At 44.5% G+C, this 13,834-nt stretch overlaps 1 protein-coding gene across 3 annotated transcripts in view; it reads left to right on the top strand.

Annotated features, from left to right (window-relative positions):
* The window catches only part of nin (ninein (GSK3B interacting protein)), a 44,194-nt gene that overhangs the window by 10,951 nt on the left and 19,409 nt on the right, over positions 1 to 13,834 (top strand). For all 3 annotated transcript variants that reach the window (XM_088648280.1, XM_088648277.1, XM_088648278.1), the window contains exons 4-16: positions 2,043 to 2,212; positions 7,035 to 7,080; positions 7,785 to 7,957; positions 8,327 to 8,473; positions 8,933 to 9,100; positions 9,454 to 9,590; positions 10,209 to 10,349; positions 10,616 to 10,790; positions 11,080 to 11,190; positions 11,538 to 11,627; positions 12,108 to 12,246; positions 12,512 to 12,633; positions 12,967 to 13,577. In XM_088648280.1, coding sequence (XP_088504406.1) covers positions 2,043 to 2,212; positions 7,035 to 7,080; positions 7,785 to 7,957; positions 8,327 to 8,473; positions 8,933 to 9,100; positions 9,454 to 9,590; positions 10,209 to 10,349; positions 10,616 to 10,790; positions 11,080 to 11,190; positions 11,538 to 11,627; positions 12,108 to 12,246; positions 12,512 to 12,633; positions 12,967 to 13,577 — 2,230 coding nt within the window. The remainder of the gene's footprint in view (positions 1 to 2,042; positions 2,213 to 7,034; positions 7,081 to 7,784; positions 7,958 to 8,326; positions 8,474 to 8,932; positions 9,101 to 9,453; positions 9,591 to 10,208; positions 10,350 to 10,615; positions 10,791 to 11,079; positions 11,191 to 11,537; positions 11,628 to 12,107; positions 12,247 to 12,511; positions 12,634 to 12,966; positions 13,578 to 13,834) is intronic.

Genomic DNA, 13,834 nt, shown 5'->3' with positions numbered 1-13,834 from the left:
AATAGATATCAAGCCTTTTGAAGCTGGTGTACTTTTTGATGGCCTTGCAGGCAGAGTTTTTTTTATATCCTTACAGTATCGGTTTTATGTCTGGGTCTTGGAAATAAAGAAACTAATAAGATTCATTTTTTACAATGCTAAAACATATCACAACTGTGCACATTTGACAGGAGCCAATAAACCTTTATTATTTCCCTTCTGCTCATTAACACAGGACTTACATATTGACTAAACAAAGAGTGATTTGCCAATTGGAATTGGAGTCTTCCAGGGCACCATTATAAGCCAGCATCCCATTTCCCAGTGCTTTCAAACACACCTTCATGGGAGTCTTAAAATAACGAGTAGACTTAAGGCCAAAGAGACTTTTTTGCTGGTGGATTAATAGTATGAAGCTTAACTGTTATGATGCTGTTTCAGCAACAGTGCCACTTCTTGAATAATTAACAGACTTTGTTAACTGTGACAGGCCCCTGTCCTCTTCAGGTGGGTGATTGGCTTCTACCCAGCTTTAGCACTTGGATCTTCCATCATCCCCTACCCTGGCTGGGTAGTGCAGGCCACAGGGCAAATCGCACTGAGTGGGGCAAATCCCCCCCCCCATACCACCAGACCCCTCCCCCCTCAGTCTCTTCATTGCCCCTCCCAATGATGATAGAATTGATAAGAGAGTTACTATGAACCTAATCCCGGACCTACTGTAGTTAGCTTTAAACTACAATGCAGATGTAGTGGACAGTGATATCCACCTGTAATTAAAAGGCCACCCATCGCAGTTAGTGATAACAAGAGATAGCAAAAAGAAGAACACTAATGCAGCTAACACATAGCTTCCTTTTTTGTGTCTACAGCCTGTACCTTGTAGGAAGGGAGTAGGATTACAGGTGTTCTTTATCCAGGTTTAAAATTGCCATGAGGTTCATTTTTAAATAAGAATGTTTTTTTGGGCAATTTATTATATGAAATTACCTGATGATCGTATGAAATTCACTTTAGTCAGGTCGGTGTCTGCCTTCATTATTTTTCAATCCGTGTAGAAAGCCTTGACCAGCTCTTGGTTTTCCTGTGTGAGTGTTTCTTCTTATTACCTCTTTCCTGTTAGCCCTGTGCAGTTCTGGGATGGACCTTGAAGGAACAAGGCATGCGCAGGCATATTGAGCCGCTCGGCCCAAGACAGGGTTGTTGACGTGCATATTTGTAGGGCACCAGTAGGTCACTGAGGTAATTTATAGTGGAGTGGAGAGTGGAGCAGATCAGCCTAAGGAACGCATATGATACCTTGGAATTACAGGGAGGGACTGGGCAGAAGAGGAGGGATTAAGAAGGATTATTCTCTCTTCAATACTGGATTCAAAAGCCATGAACTGTAAGGGTTTAAGTAAACGGTATTTAGCTGACTTCCTTATTGTCAGTTATATATTAGTGGGCCATTCCAGTTAATCATGAGTCTAAAAGATTACGTTAAAACAATTATGTTTTGACACAAGTGTTTAAGTTTATATGTATACCTTTAGACATTTTTATTTCATTTTCTGAAATTTTGTTGTTGCAAATGTTCCTGAACATTGCATGCTGTGTCATGTCTGTGTATAATTCTCTGTTGTTTGATTGATTGTTTTTTACCTGGCTATATAATATTTCTGCTCTCAGCTATGCTATATAACATTTCTACCAGGGGTATGTTCACTAAAAGCAGAAGGCAGACCAGTTGAGTCTGCAGAGTTACTTGAAGTCAAAGCGTCATGGTGAAACGTCATGCACCGAAGATGGCAACACTGAAATAGTTCCCCTGTTCATTTTCACACAGCTGACCTGGAGGAGGCTCTTCAGTATGGCTGTCATTAATAAAAATGGGACATAATGATGCTGAAAAAGAAAGACAAATGAAAAACAATAATGAAACAAAGGTGGGATTTGAAACATAGCCAAAATTATGATGGAGTAAGATGGAGGTCTTTAGATCACTTCTTGGACCTGTGGTCAGGAACCATTTGGTCAGAGTTCCGCTGTGGCCTGCTGATCTCCTGTTCTCCGTTCTTCAGATTCCGCAGAAGTAGTCCCAAAGTTTGTGAAGGATGGAAAACGTTATGGGCGGCGGTCGACCCCAGAAGGTGGGGACCCTACAGCAGGGTCCTGTGAGGTGATCGGGACAGTGGAAGCTCTAAACGAGCCTGAGGATTCCGCCAACACCTCTGTGCAGAACGACTCGGAGGTAACTCAGCGCCACTTTAACATTCACAGCAATAGCTGAGTGAGTGGAATCTGAACACTGGATTTTATGTGTTGTGTGGTGTCTTTTAATGGCATTTTTTGTATTTTCTTGTTTTACCCTTAAATGATAGGAAAGCTACGTATTTCCCTGAGAGTTTATTTTCTTATTGCCTTATATATCAGAAAGAAATGGAAACATTTTAATGTGGAGAAGAAGGTAGTACAGAAAATGTGTCTTTGGCCTTGCTCCTGAAAAGCATTAATGAGAACATCAAACAAGTTACTGTCCCTTAATGATAAGCTTAGATGATTGAAATTCCAGTACAAACACAGACATGTCTGTTACCATGCACAAACAATAATTACTGTGCTCGTCAGTGTGACTCTCAGAAGGAAGATGCTGGTGTAATACTCTATGTAGTTTTGTGGTCTGTACAGTCATGTGATACAGTGGGGAATGTGGGAAGTTTGATGCAACAATGTAGAAACCCCATGAGTCAATTTCTGGCAATTTTGATTGGGTTTGCTAGTATTGTACAGTCAAAAATGCCAGAATGATGTCACAAACTGCTATTTCTTTTTGCTAAAGTCATGATGCTTTTTATTTTTCTTTACCATAATGGGAAAAATTACCATAATGTGAAACAACAGAAAACACTGCCTGCATTGCTTGGAGATTTTAGAGGACATCTCCTGCTTATAGCCTACAAACACGAGCGGCTGATTTCTCCCCAGCCTTTTGAGGGCTTTGTTCAGTGGCATGTGGCTTTTCTCAATACTGGGAAAGAAATAGCAAAATAATATCCAGAAGAATGTCCCATACACTCATAGAATCATTCTCTAGGCGAAGAAGCCGATGACACCTGTACATGATGAGTCTTTTATCCTGCATTAGCTTTTCTGTAACTGATGCCCCGATCACTGACAAGACCACATTTCATAGCTTTCATTGTCCTTAGCTATTCCCTGTTTCTAAGTAAGCGAAGGCTAAGAAGCTGTTATTCTTAGCTAATCAGCTTAGAAGTATGCAAGCCAGATCTGAAAATACAGCGCATTCGCAGAACTATGCCGCTCACAGAAGGCTGCATTCATTGCATAACCTTGTCATGCCATCTTTGTCTATTTATACCAACAACACAGGCGGTTAAATGCGGTGAATGATGTCTGCTTTTAAATGGAAAAACAAATTCTTTCTAATCCACAGCAATTACAGCCCCACATTTCTAAAAAAGGCAATTTTGGTGTTATAATCAGATATTATTGATTCTGCTGCTACTGTGCTTTGATTAGAAATTATTATTGAAAACATTTAGCTATTTTAGGATGTTTACTGATCTAATCATTATTTGTGTTTTTTATTTCAACATAACATTCTACAGGTAGAATACAGAATTAAGAACAAAATATTGTACATTTGCCTGCATGACAAGTCGTTTAGCTATGTTTATTTGAGGGCAGAACAGAGCAGGATTATAACAGTATTTTTAATTTTAAAGTTTACTTGAATGCAACATTTTACAATCTTTTGCGATCCTTGTCAAAGAGAGAGTTGCTCTAAATCTGTTGTCTTTGGCTCTGACATAATCCATGTCTTTTCCTAGTCATGCATGATTACTTTTGTTTGCTGTGGTTGCTTTACTGTGGTTCATAAGCCGTTCAGCAAGTGAGGACTTTGCCAGCTCTCAAGGTGCTCCACTTATCTGTGGAATCAAGGCTGTACTTTGGCCTTGATGTCTGGAACCATCAGTGATTTCGTTGTCATGGCATCCTAAGTATGAACTTCCTGTTATGATTAGGCGTCCTGCTGGTATGAACCCTATATCCTGGAGTGGAGAGGTATTATACAGTATTGGATGATCCACCCCCCCCCCAGGAACCCCCACCCAGAAAAAGAGATGTTGAGATGAGCTGCAGGATGTGAGACTGTGACCAACCCTGTGCTGTCTTTTCAAAATCTATTACAAAACCACTTGGCTAAATAAATTCGGCACGTAGAGAGGAGAATGTAGAAATGGTTTAAAATCTCCCTTCATGGTCACTTCTGAGTGACGCAACCTTTAAAGTCACCGACCCAAGTGCAAGTTCAACTCTGTGATCCAAGGTTCAAACCTGGGCCTTGTCTCTAGCATGACTGGGATTCGGGCCCTGCTTGAAGCAGCCCCGTCCACCAGTTGGGGTGTTGTGCATTTCAGAAATGTTACAGGGTTGCAGAATTTCCTGCTGATGAATTACAACAAGTCGTCACATACATTTTTTGTTTATCTCAGGCCTATGTTCAAGCTCCCCCACTTCAAAAAAGCATGATTTATTAAGCTGCATAAGTAACAACGCCAATATTGATTGTGCAAAAAATGTCTTTCAAAATATGGTTAAGTAGCCTTTCAAAAAGGAACAGGTGGCTATACAGGGTAGAAGACCAGTCTTTTTCTTTGTCTTCCCTTTACGGGGATGAGGGGTAGTGATTTTTTATGGAAGAATGGGACTGTGGATAATGTCAAGTCCAGGTAGATCCCAAGACAAACATTCCTATCAGACAATGGAACATGTCTTGAAATAATTCTAATTAGCACTCTGGCCAACAATGGGCCGGGCTGTGAGGAGCAGATGGAGACAGGGGCTGGGGATAGCTGCGCAGGGAGTGGGTGTAAGGGGGTCTGACAGATTAACAAAGAGCCCCTCTGCAGATGCCTGTACATAGCTGGGGGGTCAGAGGGGACCGAGTGCCATCTGTGCAGCTGCAGCGCTGAACTAAAGTGGGGCAATCCCTACTGAAGTCTGGCGCAGCACAATGGGCTCGCTCCGGATTCTCCCAGGGGTCACCCACCCCCCTGCAGAAAAACACAACACAGATGACTTCCCTGGCCCACTGATATATTGCAACCAACAGTGGGTTATAGTTCTTGCAAATGCTTAGGCCGTTAAAGGCATCAGTAAAATTGTTCTTGGAATCGCAATAGCTTTATGCTGTATTTTGACATTTGTTTTATGCTGTCTTTTTTGTCGGCTACATTCATTTACACCCTTTTCCTTTTTTGCTGTTCAGATACAGCTCTCATATCCCTTCATATGTAATATGCATGATCATATTTGCACTGATGGTACTTGCTGATTGAATTTAAAATAAACAGTCATGCTTCTGCATTCTTAAGATGTCTTGCTTATAAGCACTATTTTTCTCTGGGTGTTTTGGGTCCACAGAAGCTGTATTTATTTTAGCTGGTGTCTGTGATCTGACAGCAACACGGTATTGTTTAGAATCACAGGCTGTGTAAAAGGAGCGAGCCTTTACTGGCTTGAATCTCCCTCTGTTTCTGTCTGCCTTTCCCTTCAGTGGAGCTGGAGCTCCTTATTATCTCCTGCTTTTTGATTGGTGGTCATGGTGAAGGAGACGTGAGCATGCATTGGGATACGGGGGGTTGTATAAGTATTATAATAATTGGGGGACTCCTGGTGTGATCACACTCGACTTCAGCACAAGACCTGCAGAGTTTGGTTGGCCACTTCAAGGCTGCCTCTGCATGACCTTTAACCAGTGCAGGCCCTGTGCTGTCACAAGGCCCTGTTGTTCTGAGCCCGTTCAGTGTGGCAGTGTCCCCCGCCCCCCTGCTCAGCTGATGTGTGCCAGAGGGCTGCCTGAGGGAGGGAGAGCAGGGGGGGTGGGGGGGGAGTCGCGTGTTGCCATCATTTCAATCTAAATGGGGACTTTATCAAACACTATAAGAATGAGCACTTTTTGTGTCCTTCAAAACCACTTTTTATTAAGTCAGCAGGGCTGATACTGACAGATTCTCATACCAAAAAGAACATGCTTCCCTGAAGAAAAACAAAAAACAGCTTTTCACAGATCTTCCTCTGCTGAACTGTTATGTTTTTGGGTGTATGAAACTTTATAAAACAATAAGTGTGCACTACCTTTCCTCCTGGTTGTTCACAACCCAGACAGTAAATTTAGAGCAAAACTGAGGTCTCCTGCTGTGTTTACTCATTAGCGTCCTAAAATAGTGTCCTGTTTACAAATGGCAAAAATGCTGTGCTTAAAAAAAAAACGAATCAGAAAAACCATTAAAAAAGTAGTTGCATGGTTCCTGTATTTTTAGTCTGTTGTTATTGTTTTTGTTTTTTAACCAGGTTGTGCTGTGCCCAGTGCTTTGTTCAGGGTTAGGTTTAATCTGTTTCCATGGAAATGAAAGAGATTAGCAGTTGGTTTAAATGCTTGATTCTGAAGTGGTCTTCTACAACCACATCAACAAGCTGGTGTAGTTGGAAGGCTACTGCTTGCAATTAGAGGTATTAGCAGAGGCCACTTGAGATGTGTTGCAATCTTGTATGCTGGCAGCAGTATAAAAAGCGTAGAAGTGTCTGGGCGAAGCTCCGTTGTGATCATTTGATTTCAAATACAGTATTAACTACCAGTCCTACAATGAAGTTCTACCTGTCTTGCACATGTGACTCTTGGGATCATAACAACAGTGTGTTCTTTCTGCTCCAAAGCCCTCTAGTGGTAAAGCATCCAAAACTAAATCTGAACATGTTTCTGTTTTTAGTGCTTTTCCTACCATGCTATGTGTCCTGTTTTGAAAAATGGTTAAAAAAACTCCTGATTTCACTAAAAAAATCAATTCCGATGCCTGTGGGGATTCTAAATTGGAACGATTTCTGTAATTACTTTCATCTTCGCTGTCTTGTTTTCTACTTAGAAACAGATGAGGTATAAATCATGTTGAGATGCATTTAATGATCATGGAGCAAATTATGCAGGTTTTGGATATTTTATCGCTGTATTCTGGTTTTCCAGTAATGGACTGTGCTTTCCTTCTCCCCAGCATTGCAGCACCTCCGTTCACAACAGTGAGGAGTATGAGGCTGAAGGTAAGACTGGAAACAGTTCAGATGAGCTGAATTGAATATAATTTCATGTTTTATGTGTAAAAACATTAAACTCACTCAACCAGCTCCAAGTTCACAACCCCTGATACATATTCATATTGAGATGGAACAGGTAAAGGTTTATTTCATGCTGAAAGGAAAAGAAAAGAAACATGATGTTTCGGCCGTGGAACTTTCTGCAGGTGAACTTGCCGAACGTCTTCACATTGAGATGCCTGTTAATAATAGCTTGTAATATTTCTCAGCAGCGAGTTTCTCCCCCTGAAAATAATGTGCATTTGCTGTATACTGTCAGCCAAAAGACATAAAATCTAAAACACATTTTTTTAAAGGCGGAGGTGTGTTCAAATCAGCTTTCATACATAGATTTTCTTTTTCTAAGAAGTGCTTTTGTTTTTCATTTTATCAGGTTGAATTTTCATTCAACATCTGTAGTCTTCAGTCACTAACCTTAATCCTGCCACAGTTATCGAACTGCAGCAGAGAGGGAGGACACTGAAGTCAAGACTTGTTCCTGTATCAAACAGCCAACCTGTGAGACTCACATGAGACTTGAGCAGCTCTTTGTCGTCTTCTCTTCCCCGGGAACAGTACAGTAGCTCTAGCACTGACGCAGGCTGTGCACCTTTCGTCCGGCTGCTCCATTTTACTTAAGTCCCTCCCCGACGCCCATTTTCTCGGTGCAGGTCAGCTCCACTTTTGGAACCCCGACGACCCGGGCACGCCGCGCGGGTTCGCCCCCTCCCCCGACGAGCTGGAGGAGTGCCTGCAGGGCGCGTGTGACGAGCTGGGGCTGTGCCGAGACGGTTTCGCCAGCCACCAGGAACTGCTCTCCGTGTGCGCGCGGCTGGGCCTGGAGGTGAGGGTGAGGCCCCGCTGACTGAAGCTCGGGTCGTTCTCTGCATTCTGAGATTATGCCAGGCCCTGTCTGTGGTTTCGAGAATCATTTTCATCTCTTGTTAAGCATGTATTGCCTTCGTCTGTGTTCGATACCCTCTTACCATTTCACAGTAATGAGCATTTCACTGTTTTTGTAACTTTAGTGTGTTGAACACAATGGTGTAGCATGACTTGAAGATTCCCAGCAACTTTTTCTAGATTTAGAGTAAAAATGTTATGGCCAAATAATAGTCAGTGACCCTATGCTTTGAGGAAAATGGCTTTGTTCAATAAATGGTCTGGATTTTTTAATGAAGTTAATGCAGTCTATTTCAACCCTGTCTTGCAGGTGGTGGAAGATGTTTTTCAGAAACTGGACAGCGATGGAGTCATGAGAGTGCAGGATTTTGTCTCTGGGATTGTGAGGAGCAACAATCCTCCTACCCCTTCTGCCTCCACCCCGTACCGACAGCTCAAGAGACACCACTCCACTCAGGTTAGGCTCCCTGCTCTCCGGCCCCTCTCATAACTCCCATACCCCACTCCCACCATTTTTCCGTTTTACGGCTTAGATTACCCATAATTCTTGCTAGGCTTGATGATCTGCTGTCAAATTAGCTTCAATTTATGGGAGGCGGTGTTTGGGTAAATAGTGTGGAAGAAACGTTTGCATTTAGCAGAGGAAGCCCATACATGAAGAAATAATTTTCCTAAATCCTCTTACACACTTGACGGCAGCTATATCACCCTGCAGTTCACAAGTGGACGCCTGCTAAAGCTAAGCAGCTGCGAGTCTGGTCACTTTGAGTGGAGTGTCCACAAAAGCACCATATAAGTATAAGGAATTATTATTACACCTGAGTTCTGGTGCAGTGGGAACTGGAGGTGAAGAAGACCACTGGTTCTCTAGCTTGCGGAGGGGCACAACCAGTCTGAGCCTGTTCTGTCTGCACAGCCTTTTGATGAGAGTGGACGGCGGACAACTACACCCTCGGCGATGACCAGCACCATCGGCCTGCGTCTGTTCTCCACTCTGGATGACGGATCAGGATACACGTCTGCTGAGCAACTGCTGGACACCTGGCAGGAGGAGGGCATTGAGAATGGCCCGGAGATCCTGGAGGTGTGGGCTTCAGTTTCATAATGCAATGAAAGCCTGTTAAACTGGCGTTATATTAAATCTACTAGTTATTTCAGTGCACAAAAGCAGAATCTTCCAAAGTATGGAAAGAATATCTTTGCCGTTGTACCCATATTTTGAATAGATAATTGTTAATACTTTAATTCAAACTGCTGTGATTTCCAGCAGAGAATATCTTTCACACACCTTGCATCAGAACAGAGCACTATACGATCTCATACATGCCTGCTCACATATGAATGTGGTGGAATATTGTCAGAGATGAAAGGTAATGAATAATTAATGTCCTGCAGTTGTGGTGTGACATGTTTTTTGAGGGGCTGTCCTTGTTGCAGGCTCTGGATTTTGGTCTGGAGAGGAAGGTGAATCTGAGTGAGCTGACCATCGCACTTGAGAACGAGCTGCTTATTACCAAGAACGGCATTCATCAGGCTGTGCTGGCCAGCTTCAAGGCGGAGATCCGCTACCTGCTGTGAGTGCTGCTCAGAAAGGCAGAGAACTGTTTGTACATGCATATATGCTGACAAAATCAGAGACATGCATACAGCACACTGACAGAGTTAGAATATCCATGCTTTAACACTGGGACTCTGTCGAATTCTGAGAGGAATGAGGCGACACTATAGAACTGGCTAAAAACTCCCAAAGTACCTCAACCACTGGTAAAGATGCTGGCCTGCGCACAGGTTAAGCACTATGTTGCTTGTTTCATATTGGGTCACATCATTATGCAAGTGTAACCAGGCTTCCCCCACTGAGGGTAGTGTGGGACTAGTCAGCCAAGGGTCTCTCAGCTCCCAGCAGTCTCCTGGGCGCTTGCATGTAGTTCTGTCGACGAGAGACATTCCCCTGCTCCAGTCGGCGCTGGACGTCCAGTACGAGCTTGTGGTGCTGTGCCTGTGCTGCGTTAAAAAGTTGAGTGGCTCAGAGGAGTTGTCTACACTTTCATTCTCCTTTGTGGGAGGCTACAGAGATAGGATCTACGAGGCCAGATGTGAAAATACACTTTATCTCTTATTAGTAGGCCTGATTGCATCTGAGGCCTTCCTATTAGGTTTCTTCCGATTCTGACTGCTGTGTGTTTTTCCAGGGAGTGCGTGGACCGTGAACTGCGGGAGAAAAGGAAGGTCCAGGCAGATCTAGAAAAGGCCGATAAGCTGAAGACTCAGATGGCCACAGAGGTGGACGAGCACCACTCAGCCATCGAGCGCCTGAATGACTACAACCTCCGGTATCTCACCTTGTTCACTGGTTTGCATGACTGCCAATATCTTTTTAAAAGAGGACGCTGGTTGAGGGATGAAGGCAGCTTTTACTGGTAGAATATCAATCCTAAACAAAATTAATTTGAATATTACAAATAAGCTGAAAATTCATTTTCAGAACCTTGAGACAAACATCCCACGTAAGTTGTTTTCTACTGCCGCTGTGCTCATAATCAGGTCTCGGAGGGCGGAGGTTGGTGAGAGTAAGTGAGTTCTGTCTCTCTGTCTGTAGGAAGCTGGAAATGGAGCACAGGGACAAACTGGCTGCGGTGAAGTCAGAGCTGACCAGAGAGCTGGACCACATCCAGCAGCAGGCCACCCGCCAGCGGGCACAACTGGAGAGGGAGGTTGAGAAAGTGAAGGAAGAGGAGGCCTTCCTGCGTGATCGCCTCTCTCTGACGCTCAAGGTAGCTAGTGTTAGAGCAACTGTTCTACAGACACACCGAGCAGGGCCAGAGTGAGGGGTCAAACAGCACTCCTTTAGTAATTCATAACACTGAAGTTGGTCTGGATGGTTAAATGACCTTTGATATTGACCTTTTAGCCAAAAAAAATCAGAAACCCCACTTAAAAGAAAACACTGGCTTGGTTACCGTGGAATGAGCCCAGATGTTGTACAGAACAGGGTCATAAATTGTACGATCGTGAGCTCCCGAGCTCCAGTGCAGCTTGGTCTCACCCTGGCCTGTTCTGCAGGAGAATGGACGTCTAGAGGCTGAACTGCTGGAGAACACAGAGAAGCTGGTGGAGAGTGAGAATCTGGTCGGCAAACTGCAGAAGAACCTGGAGAACATTCTCAAAGAAAAGGTGAATTCCCCCAGACAGCCCTCAGACATAGACAGAATCAGGCACAGTTCAGCCAGAGGGGAAGAAATTCACACTTCATTTAGACATATTAGAAGACTGTTCAGGTAACTGAACACATACAGTAACTGTAGTATGATGAATAATCTGTCGGCCTCATGGAGTATTATAATAGAAGATAATATGAAGATTAATATCACATGACCAAACTTCTAAGTGATCCTTATAAAGCACATTGAAGTCAGTTGAAAGTGCCAGATTTGCATTTATCTTCTATGTTGTACTATGTGGCTCTTCTTCCGTCTATGTACCTGACATCCGAAGTGCCTCTTGTTGGTTTGTGTCACCAGTTCGGTGATTTGGACCCAGGCAGCGCAGAGTTCTTCCTGCAGGAGGAGAGGCTCAGACACCTACGCAGCAAGTATGAGGAGCAGTGCAGGGTAAGGAGAATGAGAATCACGTCCGTGCGCACCTTGTCTCTCACTGGCCGTGCCTGAGAAAGAGAGGGCACTTTTTTAGCCATGGAGGAGGTTTTCTCCAGTCCTGCAGTCCTGTAGATCTGACAGATTGACTTAACAAGAGTTTTATTTTTGTCTTTTTTAAATGTATTAAGCAAGACAGAGTGGGATTTAACTAACTTTACGCTTAGCAACTCAATAAGTTTTTCTTTACTTATAAATTTACTGGGATCTCCGTTCCTTTGACATAATTTCTGGTTGGAATCGTTAGATCTGTATTAAGACAATTCATACAATAGAGGGTGTCTCCCCAGTCTCACTAATACACAACAGGTTTCTGTTCTGAGACTTCCCCATCAGGCTGCTATGTTTCCTCCTCGTGGTTGAGTCTAGCTTGCCTGACCCACGACAGCTTGCGCCCAGCGCAGTGTATGTGATCCCAGTGTGTCTGCATGTACACAGGAGCTGCAGGACCGCATTGATGAGCTGCAGGAAGAGCTAGAAGAGTATCGCACCCTGGGCAGGACGTCCCGCCCCTTCTTCAAGCCCTCTCTTTCTGAGGAGTTTGACAGCAAGAGCCCGGGCATTGAATCAGACCCAGGTACACTTTGCTCAGCCATTGCAGTTGAAAAAGCAGGACCTATCCTTGCTGTGTGTAGCATTCTGCTGCATGTAGTCATAAAGTAGTAATAAAGTTATACATTTTTCTGTCGCCTATCCACCAAATGGTGTTGCCAGAGCCCTGCTTATCCCATTGGTTACTATCTGTCAAACCTGTGAAAGAACTTCAGCACTTCCCCTATTCCTCTTGATCCCAGAATTCTCCTCCTTAAGAGCAGGCATGTTTCCCATATGCTGTTCCCCAGGTCTTGGCTCAGAGGACTGTCCGCCCTTCAACATGAGCCTGGAGGCCGAGATGCTAATCGAGCAGCTAAAGGACCAGCACGTTCGGGATTTGGAAACCCTCAGAGGCGAACTAGACGGCAAGGTGGGCAGGGAAGGACAGCCTACTCTGTCCAAAAAAATAGAAACACATTACCAGTCCAACAGTTATCTTTGTGGAAACTCACTTAATGCTGATCTATTTGAAATATGCACTCAGAATGCTGAGGAATTTATCCTCTTTTTCTGCTCAAGCCATAAGTCATATAACTAGTTCTTTCCTTAACTGGAGCATGAAAGTTTTTTGTTCTCTTGATCTTGAGATTGGGATGTTTTGCACAGATCCCCAAAAAGCTGCTGGACTATTGAACACGCACAGTGTTTGTGATGGGAAGCTCCTTGTAGCCCACTTGAACAAAGGTTTGATTTGACATTGCAGGTCAGTCAGTACGAACAGCAGCTGGAGGAGCTGAAGGATGCTCACGAGCAGCAGCGAAGGGAGCTGGCCCAGCGGTGCCAGGAGGAGAAGGATCAAGTCCAGAGGAGAGCGGAGGAGCTCCAGAACCTGTTGGATGCTGCCCAGACCGCCCAGGAGAGGCTGGAGCAGAGCCACGCGGAGGAGAGGGCAGAACTGGAGCGCCGCCACGCGGAGGAGGTCAGTCTGGCGAGGGACGAGGTGATCGGGGTCCAGGCCCGCGCTCGTGAGCTGGAGGAGCAGCTGAGAGCCGCGGGGCGCGAGCGCGAGAGCGCGGCGCGGGCCCACGCCGCCGACGTGGCGGAACGGGACAGGCTGCACTCGGAAGATCTGGTGAGACTGGAGCAGCAGCACGAGGCTGCCCTGCAAGGCAGGCTGGAAGAGCAGCGGCAGAGGCTGTCGGGAGCCCTGGAGGAACGGGAAAGGCAGCTTGCGGAAGAGTGGGAGAGACAGCGGTCCCTGATGGAGGAGAGCCACCGGGAAGCAGTGCAGGAGCTGAGTGCGAGACACAGCGAGGAGAGGGAGAGGCTCAACGGCTTGGTGGAGAAGCTCAAGCAGGATTTCCTGGAGGAGAGGTGAGAGGGGATAGGAGCTATTTATGCTGTGGCAGTAACAGAGAATAATTTAACTAAGGCTGAACTTGGATGACTAAATGTACTTTTGTTTTAGAGGTTTGAAGTCTTTTTTGCTATTCAGTGTAAATGATCACACAAGAAATTACATTACGTCCTTTTAGCAGTATAGGTGAACATGCCTACTGATTTCCAGTCAATTATAACTGAACATTATTGTTTTATATATATTTTTATTTCAAATATTTTAATGTTTTGCT

This window comes from Lepisosteus platostomus, chromosome 10 (assembly GCF_059453375.1).
Source record: "Lepisosteus platostomus isolate fLepPlt1 chromosome 10, fLepPlt1.hap1, whole genome shotgun sequence".
In the NCBI taxonomy this organism is placed as follows: Eukaryota; Metazoa; Chordata; class Actinopteri; order Semionotiformes; family Lepisosteidae; genus Lepisosteus; species Lepisosteus platostomus.
Note: the sequence above shows the minus strand (reverse complement) of the source record. Positions and strands in the feature narration are given on the sequence as shown.